This window comes from Mesoplodon densirostris, chromosome 2 (assembly GCF_025265405.1).
Source record: "Mesoplodon densirostris isolate mMesDen1 chromosome 2, mMesDen1 primary haplotype, whole genome shotgun sequence".
NCBI lineage: Eukaryota > Metazoa > Chordata > Mammalia > Artiodactyla > Ziphiidae > Mesoplodon > Mesoplodon densirostris.
This window is the reverse complement of record NC_082662.1, coordinates 8,137,411-8,156,942: the sequence shown is the minus strand read 5'-3', so window position 1 is coordinate 8,156,942 and position 19,532 is coordinate 8,137,411. Positions and strand designations below refer to the sequence as shown.

Sequence of the window (19,532 nt, the reverse complement as noted above, 5' to 3'; positions counted from 1 at the left end):
AAACATATATCTGATAAAGGACCTGTAACCAGAATATACAAAGACCTTTTACAACTCAATAATAAAAAGACAAACAAGGTGATTTTTAAAAGTGACACTTCACAAAAGTACATGAATGGCCAATAAACACATGAAAATATGCTTGACATCACTAGTCATTAGAGAAACACAAATTAAAAGTACAATGAGATTCTATTACCTACACATTAGACTGGTTAAACTTAAAAACTGAGAATATCAAATGTTGACAAGGATGTGGAGCTACTGAAATTCTCACACATTGCTGATGGGAATGTAGAATAGCACAACCAGGAGACTTCTCTGGTGGTCCAGTGGTTAAGACTCCGCGCTTCCACTGCAGGGGGCGAGGGTTCGATCCCTGGTTGGGGAACTGGGATCCCACATGCCTCATGGCACAGCCAAAAAATAAAAATAAAAATAATTTTTTTAGGGCCTCCCTGGTGGCGCAGTGGTTAAGAGTCCGCCTGCCGATGCAGGGGATACGGGTTCGTGCCCCGGTCTGGGAGGATCCCATATGCCGCGGAGCGGCTGGGCCCGTGAGCCATGGCCGCTGGGCCTGCGCATTCGGAGCCTGTGCTCCGCAACGGGAGAGGCCACAACAGTGAGAGGCCCACATACCGCAAAAAGAAAAAAAAATAATAATAATAATTTTTTTAAAAAGAATAATATAGAAAAAAAGTTTAAAAAAATGAAATGCCACAACCATTTTGGAAAATAGGTTTACAATATCTTACAAAGTTAAACATACACCTAACATGTGACTAAGGCATTCCACTCTCAAGTATTTACCTAAAAGAAAGGAAATATCTGTGCATACAAAGACTTCTTGTACATGAATGTCATAGAAGCATTATTCATAATAGCCCCAAACTGGAAACAACCCAAACAGCCACCAATGGTCAATGGATAAACAAATTGTGAAATAACCGTACATCGGAGTCACGGGAGTTAGCAAACTCTGCCCAGTTGGCCAAGTCCCACCTCATCCTGCTTTTTTTTCAGCTGTGAGCTCAGAATGGTTTTCATATTTTTAAAGGATGGGGGGTGGGGGGGTATATGTGACAGAAACATGTAGTTCACAAAGTCTAAAATATTTTCTACCTGGATCAATCTCAAAAGCATTACGTTAAGATACCAAAGACTATGTGCTGTACGATCCCATTCACATGAAATTTTAGTCTTTCGTTATAGTACATGAAACTATAGTACTGGTTACACGAGTTGAGTTACAGTATGTACACTTAAAATGGATTAATCTTATTGTATATAAATTATACTTCAAAAAAGCTGATTAGAGGGCTTCCCTGGTGGTGCAGTGGTTAAGAATCCTCCTACCAATGCAGGGGTCACAGGTTCGAGCCCTGGTCCGGGAAGATCCCACATGCCGCGGAGCAACTAAGCCCGTGCACCACAGCTACTGAGCCTGCGTTCTAGAGCCTGCGAGCCACAACTACTGAGCCCATGTGCCACAACTACTGAAGCCCACGCACCTAGAGCCTGTGCTCCGCAACAAGAGAAGCCACTGCAATGAGAAGCCCATGCACTGCAACGAAGAGTAGCCCCCGCTTGCTGCAACTAGAGGAAAACTGCGTGCAGCAACGAAGACCCAAAAATAAAATAAATTTTAAAAAAAGCTGATAAGAAAAAAATTAAGAAGCCAGAAATATAGAACTGCTATATGAGCAAGCAATCGCACTCCTAGACGGCTACCCAGGAGGAATGAGAACGTACGTCCACACACTTGCCCACACGCTCAGCAGCATGAGTCCTGTGGCCAAAACTGGAAACAACTTAAACGTTCACCAACTGGTGAAGTGACAGACAAAATGTGGCCCATCCATACAATGGGATACTAGTCAACAATAAAAAGGAAGGAAGTATTGCTACATGATACAACATGGAGAACCTCAAAAACATGCTAAGTGAAAGAAGGAAGGTACAAGGGATCACATACTGTATGATTCCATTTACCTGAAATGCCCAGCAAAGGTAAATTTACAGTGGTGGAAAGTAGCTTAGTGGTTGCCTGGAGCTGGAGGTAAGATTAACAGTAAATGAGCACAAAGGATCTTATTTGGAGAATGAAAGGCCTCTAAAACTGATAGATGAGTGCATCGTTCAGTAAATTTATTAAAAATCATTTGATTGGACACTTGAAATGGGCGGGTTTTATAGTATGTAAAATATACTTCAATAGCTTAAAAATTTTTTTTAAATAAGGCTAGAAACAGACCCATGTATATATAAACAATTGCATTTTGATAAAGGGACACATAACTCACTGGGGACAGGATAATCTTTTGAACATCTGGTGGTGGCACAGGGGACAGCCATTAGGGAAAAATGAACCTTGACCTTCACATTACACCACACACAAAAGTTAACTGACAGTGAATCACAGATCTCAACATAAAAGCTAACACTATAAAACTTCAAGAAGAAAACACAGGGGAAAGTCTCTCCAACCTTGGGGTAAGCAAAGGCTTCACATGTAGGACACAAAAACCATGAATTGTTAAAAAAAAAAAAAAAGATAAATGGATGTCATCAATTTTAAAATCTTTTGTTTTTCAAAAGGCAACGTAAAGCAAAAGAAAAAGCTAGCCACAGACTGGGAAGAAATACTAACCATGCATACACCTGACAAAGTACCTGAATCTAGAATATATAAGAACTCTTCCAACTCAATAATAAGAAGATAATTTAAAAAGGACAAAGATTGGAACAGACACTTCACAAAAGAAGATATGTAAATGGACAATAAGCACATAAAAAGATGCTCAACATTATTAGTCTTCACAGAAATGTAAACTCAAATGACTGAGTCTCCACTACACACACATTAAAGCTGCTAAAATTAAAAAGACTGAGAATACCAACCGTTAGTGAGGATATGCAGCAACCAGAACTCGTACACTGCGGATGGGAATGTAAAATGGTACAACCACTTTGAAAAACAGGTTGGCAGTTTCTTATAAGGTGAAACTTACACTTAACCTCTGACCTAGCAATTCCACTCCTAGACATTTACGCAAGAGAAATAAAAACAGACACAGACTTGTACACAAATGTTTAAAAGAGCTTTATTCGTAACAGCTCAATACTGGGAACAGCCCAAAGCCAGAAGCCCATCAACTGGTAAATGGATAAACAAACCACAGCACGTCCTAACCAAGGAATACGGCTCTGTGATAAAAAGGAGGCAACTTCTGATATGCACAACTTGGATGGAGCTCAAAAACATGATGCTGAGCGAAAGAAGCCAGGCATGAGAGGGGACATACTGTACCATTCATGCAAAACCCTAGGAAAGATAAGTCTAATGGGCAGCAACAGAAAGCAGACCAGGAGTTGCCCCAGCGTCAGGGCAGGTTGGCACTGATTGGGAACAGGTCACGGGGAATCTTCTGGGGTGCCAGAAATGTTCTACAATGATGATGGCTACAGGGCAGTGTACACTTGTTAAAACTCAAATTGTACAACTAAAATGGATGCATTACTTTATGTAAAATATACCTCAATAAAGCTGTTTTTTGTTGTTGTTGTTTTTAAAGTCTGTTCAGATTTTTTTGTTGTTGTTGTTGTTGCTGTACGCGGGCCTCTCACTGCTGTGGCCTCTCCCGTTGCGGAGCACAGGCTCCGGACGCACAGGCTCAGCGGCCATGGCTCACGGGCCCAGCTGCTCCGCGGCATGTGGGATCTTCCCGGACCGGGGCACGAACCCGTGTCCCCTGCATCGGCAGGCGGACTCTCAACCACTGCGCCACCAGGGAAGCCCAGATTTTTTTTTTTTTTTTTTTTAAAGAAGACAGAGAGCTAAAAGAAGTCAGCAGTGACTGAGAACAATACCCAGCAGGGTGGGTTCTAAGTTCTCTCTCTGCTCAGTTAAGCAGCTGAGACCAAGGGAAGAAGCAAGAGGTAAGATTTCTAATTCAACTTTTTAAAGGACCCTGTATTATTTGATAGTTACAAAAGAATGTAACATTTAGATAAGTTACGAAAGATGATAATAAGATGCAATCCTAAACCCACCTACTTTACCGGTTAAAACTTTCCAAATACCATGGAAACTAGCCACATCTTCCTCTTCACTCAGAGGTAACCATTAACCTGAATTTAGTGTTAATTCCAACTCAAACTTTCTATGGGATATAAAAGCTGGGAACATGCCCACCAGAACAAGGACTGCATTTCTCAGCCTTCTTGCAGACAGGTATGGCCGCATGGTTGAGTTCCAGCCAATGGGGAGAAAGGGGAAGGGATGTGGGCGATTTCCAGGAGGTGTCCTTAGAAGGTGACTTGCCGTTCTCCTTCCTTCTCCCTGTTCTTGCTTGTTGGACAGCAGAGAGGACAGCTGGTGCTGGAGCAGTCACACTGGAACACAAGCTGGATGCCAGCCAGGTGTGAGCGATGCAGGGGTCCCTGAGGACCACAGGGCCAGTACGGCAGCCTGGACTGCCTATGTTTACTTAGAAAAAGAGTCCTTTGTTTTGTTTAAACCACTGTTATTTGTTGCAGAATCTCATACAACCAACACAGGCTGCACTCTCAGCACAGCCATGATCCTAGCTACCACCAACACCAAAGGCTCTTTCAATGGTCTAAGAAATCTAAGGTAAGGATGTCTCCACTCAGACTGTAACGCCTGCCCTCTTCAATATCCACACATGGCATTTATTCAGCAGCCACAAGGCATCACACTGGGCATTCTACAAAGCAAACAAAACGGACAGGTGCTGGCCTTTGACGAGCTGCTATTCCAAACCAGTCACATGGACAAAAGAAGAAAAGTACCATTGCCTCAAAATTAGAGAAATGTTTCCTTCATATATAAACCAGTAACTTTTATGTAGCAAAAAGTGAGATTTGTGTGCTAAACCGACAGAGAAATGGAAGAGAGAAAGAGAGAGAGAAACGGGAGAGATTCTTCCCCTCCCCATTCAGTTCTTGGTGGGAACAGAGAGGCTGTTCACAGCGCCACCTCCGTTCACACTCACCTCCAGAGTCACTTACACCCTCCCCACCCCCAGCTTCTAGGTGTCTCCATGGACCTGCTTCATCCAGAAGGCCTGGCCTGAGATCAGCACCCTGGGGGTTTCTTTGTTCTTAACTCCTGAAAGCTCTCACTATTCACACCATACAAGATGGCATGGGTTAGCTTTTGCTGTCCTGCCCCAAGCATGGGGCTTCCCTCTACATTAAACCGGGGCTTCCTGAGGCAAGGCCTGTCCCCGATTTCCGCGGCCTGCTCCACACAGAGCACACAGGAGGCCTCACTGACTGGCTACCTGGGCATCAACCCCAAGAGTTGATGGTATTACTCAGCAGCCTTGCAGTCCTCAAGCACACGTCCACCATCATTTATTCATTCGACAAGTGTTTCTGGAAAACCTGCTAAGTCAGAACCTCGGGCCATAGATTTAAAAAAAAGCCTCTGAGCTCAAGAAACTCACAGTTGAACAGGAAGTAAGTAAATATTTCAGTGTAGTGTGGTGGCGAGCAGGGGGCTGATCAAGGCAAGGGGAACCTCCATCCCAGTTGGAATGGAGGCATTTGAAAGGGAGTTAAGGGCAGAGCATCTGGACCCCTGTCGCAGCCAGCACACAGCCAGCATGTCTTCTCTAATTCCCCACACAGCATCTGCTCCGATGGTACAAATAATTTTAATAATAGTCTAAGAATAATACAGTCAAATAGGTAATACAGCCTCAAAAATAATTACACAATGCATTTCAAAGTAAAAAAGCCATGTGATTTTGACTGTCTTCCGTCAGGGTGATGACCTGGCGGCCAACTCCCTCGGGTCGTCTCTTCTGACATTCCTATCCCGTGTTGCAGCCGCTCTGACCATCACATGGTTTCACGTCCATGTGGCTTTGCTTTAGCTTGGATGCTCCGGTCCATCCTGTCTGGTCACTGTACCAATCATGCCCCAGGTCCAGTTAGGCATCTCCCGCTCTCTGAGGTGTCCCTTCACCTTGTCTGTGCCACCATCCTGGGCTGACCTCAGAGCACTGCTGTGTTCCCTTAACTGACTTTCCTACTGGACAGGAGGGCTGGAGAGAGAGACCAGCCAGGCCTTAATCGTCCCATCCCAGGGGTCCGGCACAGTGCCTGGCACACAGCAGGCATTCAGTAATCAATGCTCCCTCAGGGACCTAAGACAATCAAGGGAAAGTTTATGTTACTAAACAGGGCCAGAAGAGAAACAAACTGAGAAAGAACACACAACACTCTCTCAGGATTTCTAATGAAATGTCAAAGCCTTTCACCAACCTCAGACATTTACATCCTATTTTAAGAAGAGGCAACTGAAGCTGTAGGTCAGTCTTTGAAAAAGCCTAAATTGTTTACCAAAGACAGTGGGGGGGGGGAATATTGAAGCCTAAGAAAAATTATTATCGTACAAAATTCACACTGGCCTTGCCTGTATTTCAAAGCTACCTTGCTTTCTTGTCTCTCTGGAAGGAAAGAAGAAAAGTCATCTTAGAATGAATGAATCAGTCAAGCAGTTACAAGGACTTTAGTTGAGGACTGCGTTAGGCTCTGCACATAGACACGCACACTGATTCCTGCTTCAAAGTCGAACAAAAAGAAACCAAAACGAGAAACAGAAGATGTCCAATTTCCTCTTGCATCCCGGCCTGACTTGTCCTGAGCTCTACCCGACTTTCTTTTAAGCGCTGACAACTCTGGTTTATTCTCACACCAGGTGACACCAAGCTTCCCCTGGTGTCAACCTCCTCCCACTTTCACAAAGCCTTCCCTGACTTCTCGAGCCCACATTAATTTTTCTCTTTTCTGTATTCCTGTGGAGTTTCTTGTCTGTATAATTAATTTTGGCATTAAATCGCAATGTCTTATATTATTATCTCTTTCTTAAGAGTTTATCTTATCTCTCCCAGAGAGCCTGTAAGATTCTTAAAGATCATGTTTTGAATCTCTCATGATACTGTACTGAGCAAATAGGTTCTTAATAAACAGTGATGAACTGGTACCATTTCTGCTAGGTCTCCATGTTCTCTTTGCTGATGCTGGCATTCACTAACATCTCAAGGTCAACCACATTCACCAAAAAGCAGAGATATCGAAAGAGGCACCGAGTGGGACACCTGCCACCAAGCAGGAGGGCGGGCAAGTCCAGAGGTGACGATCCCCGAGCACTGGCCTCCCAGGGGTGGTCTTGGAAAAGCCACCCTTCCTGGAGACTTGAGCATTTGGGGCTGAGCCCAGAAAATCCCATTTTCTAGGCTTGGGCTCAGAGATGGAATGTCCTTAAAAAGCCAAGAAATGGGAAGGAAAGGGCTGCCCGAGCTCCAGATGTAAAATCTGCAGGAACACACATGAATGGTGGCCATAAATCCCTCCCAGGACGCAGACAATGCCTCGGTGATAAGCATGCAGATTGCACACCTAGTTCAGAAACTCCCCTGAGTTTGCTTGTAATTAAGGGGGTTAGAAAGGTAAAAAAAATATATATAAACCCAATTAATCATTTAAATACTTAAAGTCAGATTTTTTCCTCACTCCAGGATTAGTATATTTCATAATGCCAGCAGCAGACAGCCCTGGTTTTTACTGGGGTTCATTTTAGAGCATGTTTAAACTAGTCAGATTGAGTGATGCTTCCAGCAACTAATCGCATGTCAAATAAAAGATATTTTATGTAATAAATTACCGCTACAAGTAATTCAAATGTCATTTATCAGTTTTATTATCAGTCAGGCAAAGTCTTGTTTCTCTATATTAATCAAAATCAAGCTTTTTTTTTTTTTTTGGAGTAGTTTTGACACCTCTTGGCAAAAGTACAGGAGTGAAGCGGTGGAGTCACCCCCAAGCCGAGAGGAGCTGGGTAACGGTACAAGAAGAATGAAGCTCGAGGGTGACAACTAAAAAACTCCAGGTATTTAAAACTACCATTACCATTGTTTTTATACTAGCGTCAAAGCAGGAAGGAGTCTGTCTCTAAGAAGATGTATTTTATTTTTAGGGCTGGGAGACTCTTAAAAATACTCCTACCTAAATACCTAAACGCGTAATGCTTCTTCTCAGAGAGATCTGGGCAGGAGAGTGATTTAAATGACTGAATCGCCCCTCCCAGACCCATTCTTTTGCCTCTTCAGAAAGACTAGCAGTTTAACCCTTTGTGCCCACTGAAAGTAGGCAAACGCATGATGCTTTAGGCCAACTCTGTGACCAACAGAACAATTTGTTCTGAGCAAGAAGTTTCCAAGTAGCGGAGAGACCTGTTTGGTATTAAGCCATGGAGGAAACAGCTGGAATAGAACAGATGTGCATTTTAGAAAATTCTGCACCCCAGCTGCCACTGCCCGTCCTCAACAAATCCCATCAAACCTTGGGCCCAGGGACACACCTGAAGAAAAAGTGTGGAGACTTAGCCTTTGGTTTAAAAGAAACACAGAGACTATGTTTAGTGACCCAAAGCAACACAATGGATCGAAAAGAACGTCAGCCAGGACCGAGAATGAGTCCCAGGCTGACAAATAGCTGCCACTGACTCAGCAGCCCCAGTACCAGGCTCATCACCGAGCACTGGTCTCAGAGGCCACACGACACCAGTGGTTTGTTAGACAAGATGACCACGGATGAGATCAACTTGAGTTCGTGCTACCTGGCCTCACCCATTCAGCCTTTTCCAGAGAGCAAAAGAAAGGTGATATCTAAACGAGACCTGTGACACACAAAGCAGATTCTAACCTGCTGCCTGCCCCCACGCTGTCTATACGGAAGACTGCACTTCCCTAGCTGTGGGAAGGACGGCAAAGTGGGGGCCAGAAGGCAGTTCCAGGCCACGTGGTGGGGATCAAAACAAGTCTGGCATTTTAAATTGCGCCTTTTAAAATCTGATATCTGACACTTTAAAATCATGTTTTGAAAAAAAGAAAACTTCCGAGATAGACCATTAAAATGAAGACAATTACAGAAAAGGCATTTTGAAAGACAGCAGATCCAAGGCTGAAGTCTTATGTTAAACACACAAAACTGAGCAATTTTCCATTGCTTCGGAGTCAATTTTAACCTTTTTAGGTTTTTCATAAGTGACTTAAAGAAGGAGTTCTGCCTATATTTTGGAAGTGTACATTTATTACTAGCTTAAAGAAGCTTTATTGCTAAAAGTAGCTTTCATTTAAAAACAACAAAAACCTCTCATGGGTCATGTTCTCATGTAATAATTAAAAGCTGCATTCAAAAAGGACCTTCACATTTAATGTGAAATTCTCTAACAGATCGCTACTACATAAATATACATGGTATAGCCAGGACAAGGAAGGAAGGAAGGAAGAAAAGGAGGGTGGGGCGAGGAAGCCTAAATCTACTAATATTAACTTTAAAAGATAAAACTAGGAGACAAGTTATTTCAGTGACCAAACAAGAATGCACCCATAAATCAGATGTTTATGTTCCTATTAGTGAAACAGTAACATGCAAAAAGCACTGACATAAGAAAACGGAAACTGAACCAATAAATACTTTTACAGATTCCTGCTTGAAGCCAAAATACTTGAAACAATACAATAATCCCATTTATTCTGGTACCTTGTGTCTTAAACCTCTGTCACATACTTAAAAGTTCGTCTGGAAGAGGATTTGGGTGTGTCACACTCTTTTGGAAAAACCCAAGAGCCATCTCCTACTCCCAGTACCCCCCCTGCCACGCTTGCTGACTCTGGGAGACGTGAAGCGCTGCCCTTTGGCCAGAGTCCTGAATCCCAGTCAAGGTTAAAGCCAGAGTTTGAGCGGGTGACTTACTATATGGCTGCGAAATGAGGTGAGGGGGCTGGACAGGAACCACCTGTGTGGCTGGGCCCAAGGACGCAGGCTCATCGGCAGCCGTGCCCGACTGCTGGAAAGCCAAATCAATCTCTTCATCCGTCAGCCCTGGGGAAGAAGAGGACATAATTGCAGGTGAGTACCTTTTGCCACCGTCCATGGCTGCAACGAAATCATTTGAGAAAAGACCTTAGAGTCATAGGATGCCTAGCATCCTGGTAAGTTGCTTCCCCGATTTCGGATTCTCTGGAACCTATCTCAGCTGCAATTTAACCTTAAGCGACAGAATATTAGCCTCAACACTGCTTCCAAATGTGGCTCATTCAATTTCCTTAATTTATCCTTGAGTTTATTGCTGCTTTTGAAGTCTCTCCGCACTGCAATTCTCCATTCTTCCCCGAAAACAGATACCATCAACTGCAAATGTGGCTCATTTTAATCTGTAATGGTGTTAAAAAAAAAAAAAAAAAGGGGGGGGAAAACTAACAATAATGCATGAAAACAGACAGGGAAACAAAAAACTAATTATTGGGTGAGACGACTAATTAGTCTAGATCGTTTCTGAAGACGGGAATAATTTGCTTTATTTTATGACAAATGCAGAAATAAAAAGAAAAATCAGGACTGACTGTGATTAGTATGAATGGGATATAGAATGTAAAGAAGAAAATAAAACAAGAAAACAGATCAAAACAAGGCCAGGCCCAAACTTTCAGATGATTATTACTCTAGACTATCACAGGCTGCCTATATCGCCTTTGGCTAGTTTTTCTTTTTCCTTTTTCTTTTTTAAATCCTCCCAACACTCTAAACCACAGTGCACTTGGGACATCAGGAAATTGCAGGGCGCCATCTGCAGTGGTTATGACATGTGGAGAGGCTTTGCCCAAGGAGGAATAAAAGGCAAGTGAAAAACCCAGGAAGACGACATTTCCAGTGGGCGCACAGCCGGAATATTTCAACAGGTCGGAGGCAGACCGGGGATGCCGGCTCTCGGGGGAGAGGACGAGGGCACTGACCAATCCAAAGCACCTGCACGAGGAGTGGCTCACAGGTGTGAGAGAGACTTCCCCACAGGGCAGCTCTGTGTCGCAGGGGAAGCAACCGTGTGCACAAAAGTGCTCCAAGTGCTGCGACTGGGAGAAGCAGGTGGGAGGTCACTGCTAGCCTTTGCAAAAGAGCACTCTGGCCGGCCCGAGCTGTTCTGGGAATCCCGACATCCAGTCCAGCCACAACACAGAACTTTTAAACTAGAGCCGAGAGCTCTTCCACATCGGGCCGGCAGCTCTCCATCGGAGGCCCGCAGCGTGGTCTATCTGTCTGTGGGGGAGGTGAAGTACAGGAGGCTCTGAGGGTCAGCACCTCCCGAAGCACGGTGCCTCGAGCTCTGTGCCAAGGGGCCAGCCAGCGGAGCCCATTAATGCTCTAAGCACAGTGCTGCCCCACACCACGCTGGCATGTGAGTTGGCTGCAGCCGCCCCTCAAACTCTTCATGCCCCACCACAAGTGGTCAAGAGAGAATTCCTGAACTATTCTAAATGGCCCTGGACCCTCTCTTCTCCTCTCTGCACCGAGCACTCGAGGTCCCTCCCCACTTAACACTGCATCCCTTTCCCTCTTTGCCCTCAGCACACGAAAGAGCCCGCCAGTGGTGGGGCAAGGCCACACCTCCGTGGAGTCTCAGCGCTGCTGGGTCGCCCGAGCAAGCGCACCATCCTCTCAACAAACTGACGGGGCAGAGCAGAGGCTGGCAGGGGGCAAAGAGGATCATTTACTGGCGCTTGGCACCTTCAAATACAAGAGCTGAATTTGAATACGTGGCGCTAGCCAGGGGACGTTCCTCCTCTCTAAGCCCCCAGCTTGCTGCAAAAGGACCGCTTTACTGTGATGTCACCTCCCAAGGACAGGGGCAGGACAGACAGACGAGCTGGGCAAACCCAGAGAACACGCTTCGCTGAGCGGGCACCTCCCAGGCTCCAGCCCAGGTACTGACTGCCAGTCACTCCCCGGTAGAAAGGGGAACCCCTTTCAGAGTTCTAGCAGGAAAGCCACGGTTTTAACCAGTCATAATCAGCCACGGAAGAAGACAGTGGCACACGCAGCATCAGCACGAGCTGCTGGTCACTGGTACACAATGGGACGTCATAAAGCTGGTGGTCCGCGTGCCCTGTCAGCCACTGGCTGCAAATGAGGATAATTTTCCCAAAAGGAGCATTCGGTTGCATTCTCATTTTCCCTTTTGGCTCTTTCAAATATAAACAAGTACGATAATGTTTAACGCTGGGGAAATATACAGCAAGTTACAGGCTGTGCTGCAGCCCTGAGAGCGGGAGCTGGTTAAAGGGACAGGACTCCCTGACCACTGTCCTGCCCTCTGGCCCTGAGCTTTTACGAAGCCTATTTTCCTAATAAAACATGTTCCTTGCATTACTGCAGCCAAGCCCACTAGTGAAGCCCCTGTTTAAAGGGCATCAGCACTTCCTTCCAAGCTCTTGTTTTACACAGACCTTATCATCTGATGCTCTAAATTTACATTGGCTGGAATTCTGATATCCCTAGTTCTCTGGAGAGTCAGGATTTTGATTTAGTTACAGAAAATGAATCACTTTTCTTCTTTTTTTAAAAAAAATAAGCATTTTAACGATCTCACTGAATAAGATCATTTCAGAGCTGGGCCATTATCCTAGCCATTGCCCTTATTTAACAGATTAAAAAACAAAAAGCAAAAAACTGAGGGCTAAGGAGGGTGAAAACTATGTCTCAAATCATACTAGTAAAAGCCTGGTGATGCCAGATGAAACCCCAGCCTGGTGACTTCCCACTACAGCACAGAGTTACAACACATCAAAATGATGTCTAAACTCTTCAATCGTGTTAAAGAAAATATGAGGACTAACTTGTCTTCCCCCAGCACCCCCCCTCACCGGCACCCCATCCATAGGTAAGAGCCAGTGAATGCTGTTTGGGGGCTATCCCAAAACAACACAGGAACCTAACACCTGGGTCCTATTTGCAAATGACCCCTGGACAACTGTTTGAACACTACCAGAGTGACAAGGATAGGGCGACCTCATCTCCTTCTAATATTCTAATCAAATAAATCCAAAGGCCTCTCACAGACTGGTGCCTATGCTTTCCCTTAGTGGCCTTTTCCTCTGGAGTGTCCCCAGCTTTGGGAAGATTGACTCTACAAGACTCAAGTGATTCATCTGGGACTCACAGAGCCGGAGGTGGGGTGGAGTGTCATTCCTCTCAGAACATAGCAGGTATCTACCCCTCACCAGCTCCTGGCGCTGAAAGGACCCTGCCTTTAGGGATGGGGTACTGCCTTAGGGCCCACACATAAGACAGCCAGGTTCCCACCCACCCCCACTGAGATAAACAGTGGAGAACTTAGATTGAGACCTTGCAGAATCCAAAAGGTTAAAAGGAATAATAAAGGAAACTGCCAATTGTAAGTGAATTATATTTGGCTCTGAAAGCTGAGGCACAGGCTATATTATAAAAGGCAGCTCTGCGTTGTTTACCATCACCCTGACTAATGCAGACCTTTTTTTTGTTGTTTTAAATAATCTCATGCAAATTAGACACACATACTTCCTTCCAGTTGATTGCTATCTGCAATCTAACCGCAGAGGGACTGAGCAAGGGCTGAGGAGAGAAGAGACAGGAGTGTCACCGTCCTGGGGCAGGCAAACCTCCTCCCCTCCCATCCCTGCCTCACATGTCCTTTAGCTGCTGCCTTTGGAAGAATTAGCCAATTTTAATAAAGCCTAAACTTTTCTTTTAGCACTAGCACTTTGCATTTAGATGTTCTCTCGGTAACTTCACCTCTACTACTTGGTGATTCCAGGAGCTACCAGCCTGTGACACTGACAATGAAACTGTTATTGATAGAGAGCAAAACTCAGGAAGTCCTGCTCGGTTATTCCATCCACTCACTAGCTTTACTCAAGAGGAGAAGCGGACGAAGGGACTTGTCCGAGGTGACCAGACGGAGCAGGACGCCTGCCTCTATCATTTCACCTTTAAGACCACAGCTGCCTGATCTGCAAAGCTGCGCTCAATTCAAAGCAAGCCGTGCAGACGAAGACCCGGAGCCAGGACGGACTGCTAGTTCCCTCGGTTCTCTGGAATCTACTTCTCCAAACAGTTCCCTTTCCCAGGAGACTGCCCCTGTGTAGATGCCGCGCCAAGGACTTCTCTTCCATCACTTTCTCCAGGGTGGGATTCTTTTAAAAGAACAGAAACAAGAGAGCTACATTCTATTGATTAATAAAGCCCCGTGTTACTGCTGCAGCAGCTGAAGTCAACAGCCTCGGGGCTGCCACACCTGCTTATTTTTATCCTTCAGAAGATAAACAAAATTGTTTAAAGATTTCTATTAAAATGCAAACAAAACAAAACCAGTTGACTGTGTAAGCTGCAGCCAACTGGCTCACAGTGCCGCTGGGTCCTTTCCCACCACTCAGCTCAGACAAACCGGGCACCGGGAAGGGCTGACTTTTTTCTGTGGGACTGGCAGTGGGTGCAAGGGCTTCTCAGGATAAGGAGCCTCAACGCTCTCCCCAGTGACCGCTGGGCACTGCCCCAGGGCCTGGCTCCACGCAGGGGAAGAAGAAAGAGAGATGACAGCAGACAGCAGTGCTCTCTGTATCCCTCAGGTCAAACAACCACCAGGACAGCAGGGTTAGGAATAGTTCGGATATAAGCAAGGTGATGAACGCCTGACAGCACCTCCCGGCCCAGTCCGAGTATTATAATAAAAATGTGGAGTCTGACGGGGACTAGGGAACAGGGCCAGAGGGCCAGTGGCAACGGGCAGCAGGTATGGGCTGGCCATTCGGCCGTCTTCCTCCCCCGCCCCGTCGCAGTCCCTCTATGTACAGGACTTGGGAGATTCATCTGGGACGCAAGGAGACTGAGCAGGGTCACCTCTCTCGGAACACAGCTAGTTATCTACCCAGGCACTCTGGGAGGAGATGAGGCAGAGAAGACAGCTGGCTAAAAATACTCCCCAAATTAAAAGAAAAATCAACTCTCTCAGAAAAGGTTAGGGGAGGAGAAAGGGAAAAAGTATTTTTATTTTATTTTATTAACATTTTGTTGGAACAGTGGAGTACAATAAGGACTCTCAGAGCCTCTAAAAGTCGTTGGATGACCTGTAGACCCCTATTTCCCAGTGCCTTGTATAAAATTGAATTTTTTAAACATAAATTACACGTAATGACGACACTGTAAAAACTAACAGTAATGGAAAGCTGTGCTGTATTTCATTAGCCTGTATTATTCCGTGCCACCTGATCCAGCCGGGCCTTGTTTATGAGTTAGTGTGTTAGCAGATGCCGATGGAAGCATTTGCTTCGACCTTGCTCTTCTCATTGGGGCATGAAATTACGACGGCAGCACCTTGATATTACAGCCATAAATACAGTAAACTGCAAATTTAAGCCAACGGCTCCTATTGTCTCTGAACATAAAGCTGATCGGTATTTATTTAAAAGGAGAACAAAAAAAATATTATATATCACCTTGTTTATGGGGCCTCCCCCACCCACTTTCTTATCCCCTCCCCCCAGCCCCCCAACCTAATTCACTTGGTTAAAATATTAAGCAAATAAGCCAAATGCTTTCTTCTCTGCTGACTGACTCTTCTCAAGCGGGAAAAACCGTTTTTGAGAAAACTAGTTCCAAATATCATCACCCTGAATGAGTTTTTATAAAAATTGATCTGATGGTGGGGCCCGGTTCCCACTATCTGGATGTTGATATGTAAATTCAAGAACAAGACTTGACATTCTCCCTTCTCCTTAAATAAGGAAGTTCAAACAACAGGAGAAAAAGTTGCTGATGATGCCCTGAAACAGAATGTCCTCTAAAACTCATTAGACAGAAATGCTATTTCAAAAAGCAGCAGGGACTTCCCTGGTGGCACAGTGGTTAAGAGCCCGCCTGCCAATGCAGGGGACACGGGTTCGAGCCCTTAGTTGCTCCCAAATGCCGCGGAGCAACTAAGCCCATCCTCACAACTACTGAAGCCCGTGCTCCGCAACAAGAGAAGCCACCACAATGAGAAGGCTGCACATGGCAACGAAGCATAGACCCCCGCTGGCCGCAACTAGAGAGAGCCCACGTGCAGCAACGAAGACCCAACGCAGCCAATAAATAAATAAATAAATAAATAAATAAAAATTTAAAAGGCAGCAAAACACTGCTTCCTGCCACCTAAGGAAAGAAAGATATCTAATCAAGAATATAATTCTCATCTCAACACAGAAAGCCAGGAACCTCTCATTAAAACTTGCACCAATCCCTCCTTATCCCAGGGGACCGTAAAGACACTATATCCTTTAAATACATTAAATGTGCAAGAAAAATAAACACAAAGACAAAAGGACACTGGATATCACCCAGCCACGTGGAGTATAAATCACCGAGTAAAAAGCCAGCGCAAAATGTACTGCACTGCTTGCTCAGAGACTGAGCAACCAGCCAGGCTTGGTCCACCATCAGTCTGAAAGAGAAGGCAGCTCTGCTTTCCTAAGGTCAGTGGGAGAGGATCTCTGTGCCGCTCAGAGAGGCAGAAGAGAGATGTAAACTCAGCCAAGTCTGAGTTCGCACGTTTCAAAGGGTTAGTGGTGAAAACGGCAGAACATCAGCAGGCAAGCTCCGCAGCCACTACCAGTGAAGCGCGCAGAAGGACGATTTTAGCAGAGAACTACATGCAAGTTCTAGGGAGCAGTTTTATTCCAAATCAGACAGGATGGGGTCACAGAAGCCAGGGCCCAGTACTATCAATGACATGGCCAAATCAACCAAGATCAAAAGTTTTTGCACATTTACTTCCAATACGTTACTCTACAAGGTAGATGGACTCCCTTGGATCCCTAAATTATTTCAGCCACACTCACTGAGCTTAGCTCCTTCCGCATAAGGAGGAAACTTCCCTATAAAATTTATTGAGCTTCTCTGGGGAGTAGTATAACTGGTGAACAAGACAGAAGTGAGCTGCCCCTCTGTGTAACACAAATTGAGATCTCTCATGTGAAAGACTGGGAGGGTTTCCAATCAGCATCTGTGATGTCTATTTTTACATCTATAGTCTAAAGGTTTTTTTTTTTTTTCCTTTTAATCCCTCTCTGCTAAATTAAAAACAAAAACAAAGAGGAGTTGCTCCTCATATTTGATCAATTCCAAGGCACGACAAACACTGCTGCCGGCTGTCCGACAAACACTGCTGCCGGCTGTCTGGGACAGCAGCGTCTAACCCTGCAAGGTCCTTGGCAACAGGCGGGGAAGTCAGCGCTTCCCACAGTGCAGTGAACAAGCCCTAGGGAAAGGAGCTGTGTCTTAAAGACTGAGGAGTAGGATAATCAGGAATCACTGCTACTTGAATGCCAAAGGCCAGGAAAGCCAAACGTATGGTTGTACGTATGTGGGAAAGCCAAGTAAATAGATACCTTTAACTATACTTGAAACTTGCTCCTTTTAGAAGAGGCAGTGAAGTTTTTTTAAAGAAAAAGAAAAATTCACCTTTGACAACCAAAGTAATTCAGATCTGAAAGAAAAGTTGAAGCTCATCTAGTCTATCTCCTGTTCTTTTTGTTTTCCTTTCCTTCTGTTTTACAGATCAAGATAAGAGAACACAGAGAGGGGCACTGACTTTACTCAGCCATGGTGAGCCCAGGGGCAGAACCCGACTCCCAACACAGCGCTCTTTTTACTGCTCTGGAGGGATCCCGAGAGGGTGGCCTGACATGCCTGCTCCCCACTCTGCTACCTGACACAGCACATTTTAAATAAGCAAACTCTTAGAACCAACCACCTCAAAGACGAGGAAAAACGAAAAGGACATGTGGAACATGGGGAAAACTAGGTGAAGGGTATATGGGACCTCTGTGCTAAATAAAAGAATCTATGCATGCACACACACAAACACATCTATGTAGCTGTGTGTACGTGCATAAAATAAAGACAGACAAGAAACAGGTAATGCTGGTCCCAGGTGGGAGGAGACTGGTAGCTGGGGACACAGACTGAAGGCAGACTTTTCACTGTATATTCTTATGAACTGTGTCCCATGTGAACATATTTCTTCTTTTTTTTTTTTTTTTCCTGTATGTGGGCCTCTCACTGTTGTGGCCTCTCCCGCTGCGGAGCATAGGCTCCGGACATGCAGGCTCAGCGGCCATGGCTCACAGACCCAGCCGCTCCGCGACATGTGGGATCTTCCCGGACCGGGGCACGAACCGTGTTCCCTGCATCGGCAGGTGGACTCTCAACCACTGCGCCACCAGGGAAGCCCTGATGTGAACATATTTCTGATTCAAAAGAATAAGTTAATTTTTAAGAACAAAGAAAATAAGTGGAGGGAGAAAAAAAAACCTTAATCGTGAACAAAATCACTTAGAATGGTTATCCCCATTTTCTGGAAGAGAAAAACCAAGACAGAAATACGTGCAGAGACGTACCCAGGAGCTGGGATTAAAATGACATCCGCAGTATCTAATTTCTTGCTTAACCCACTGTGGCTGTACCACCAGCAGCCAAGTACAAGGTGGCTTTTTTTTTTTTTAATTGTGTTTTTAAAAGGCAGGCATCTGTTCTATTTTGACACATCCTGGCTGCCCAAATGTTTCTTTCAGCTCTAAATATTTGCTTCACCAATGGAAATGTTTCCATCACTGCAACAAAACAAACATTTGCTTTGGGATGGTAGGGACAGCCATACGCCATTTCATATGTTACTTGAAACAGCCTGATTTGGAAAACAACCCTACTGTAGGATGCAAACCTAGGTGGAGATTTTTGTTCCTTAAAGAAAACCCCGTCACAAGAGTTCCACGCACCAAGGTACGCTCTTTGTCACTTAGCTGAATGCTACAAAAGTTCAATGTTCGTGTGGGGTTTTCTTTTACATCTTGAATCTTAAACATATGATCAGAAGATTTTTTATTTGGCATTCAACTTACTTCTTGAAGTTTTAAATTACCATGCAGCTATCAGATTTTTTTTAAAGTCCTCATATTAATCTGATATGAACACATTAAAACATGTTATGTTCTAATAGGTCAATACATTATTTTGTGACCGCCTATTTGTGTGGCTCCAAATGAATCTGGTATTGGTTGCTATTGTCAACATTATTAGTGCAGAGATAAATATTAAGTACTCAACCATATCTATAAATATTTGAGTGCTTATTTTGCTAGGCAATGTGAGAGAGCCAAGACCTCATCTTCCCGACCTGTTAAATGGCAGCTTCCCTCTTCTGCCCCAATTTCTCCCATTGGATGAGTACTTTGTCTATCTTCTAAGTACAATATAACACATGTAATATTATGATATGTAGACATATGATATATAATACACAGATATATCTATCTATTGATAAAAATAGCACGTCAACTACAGAAAACATGGAAAATAAAGGAAAGCATAGAGAAAAGTTAAAAATCACTCATAGTTCCACTCTCCAACCATAATAACAGCCAAAATTGACTAAAACCAAGTGTCAAAGAGTTTCAGGAGCTTTTCACTTTTTTTCGGTGTGCCGTGCAGCTCGCAAGAACTTAGTTCTGCGACCAGGGATTGAACCCTGGCCGCGAGAGTGAAAGCATCCCGAGTCCTAACCACTAACCACGGGATAGGGAATTCCTGAGGAGTTTTTTACATTTTTAACTCTTTGAATCCCAACACTACCCTTTGCAGGGCCATGG

General features: G+C 44.7%; 1 protein-coding gene across 2 annotated transcripts in view; it reads right to left on the bottom strand.

Moving 5' to 3' along the window:
• The window catches only part of PEX14 (peroxisomal biogenesis factor 14), a 140,244-nt gene that overhangs the window by 18,546 nt on the left and 102,166 nt on the right, over window positions 1-19,532 (bottom strand). For both annotated transcript variants that reach the window (XM_060088957.1, XM_060088958.1), the window contains one exon: window positions 9,793-9,921. In XM_060088957.1, coding sequence (XP_059944940.1) covers window positions 9,793-9,921 — 129 coding nt within the window. The remainder of the gene's footprint in view (window positions 1-9,792; window positions 9,922-19,532) is intronic.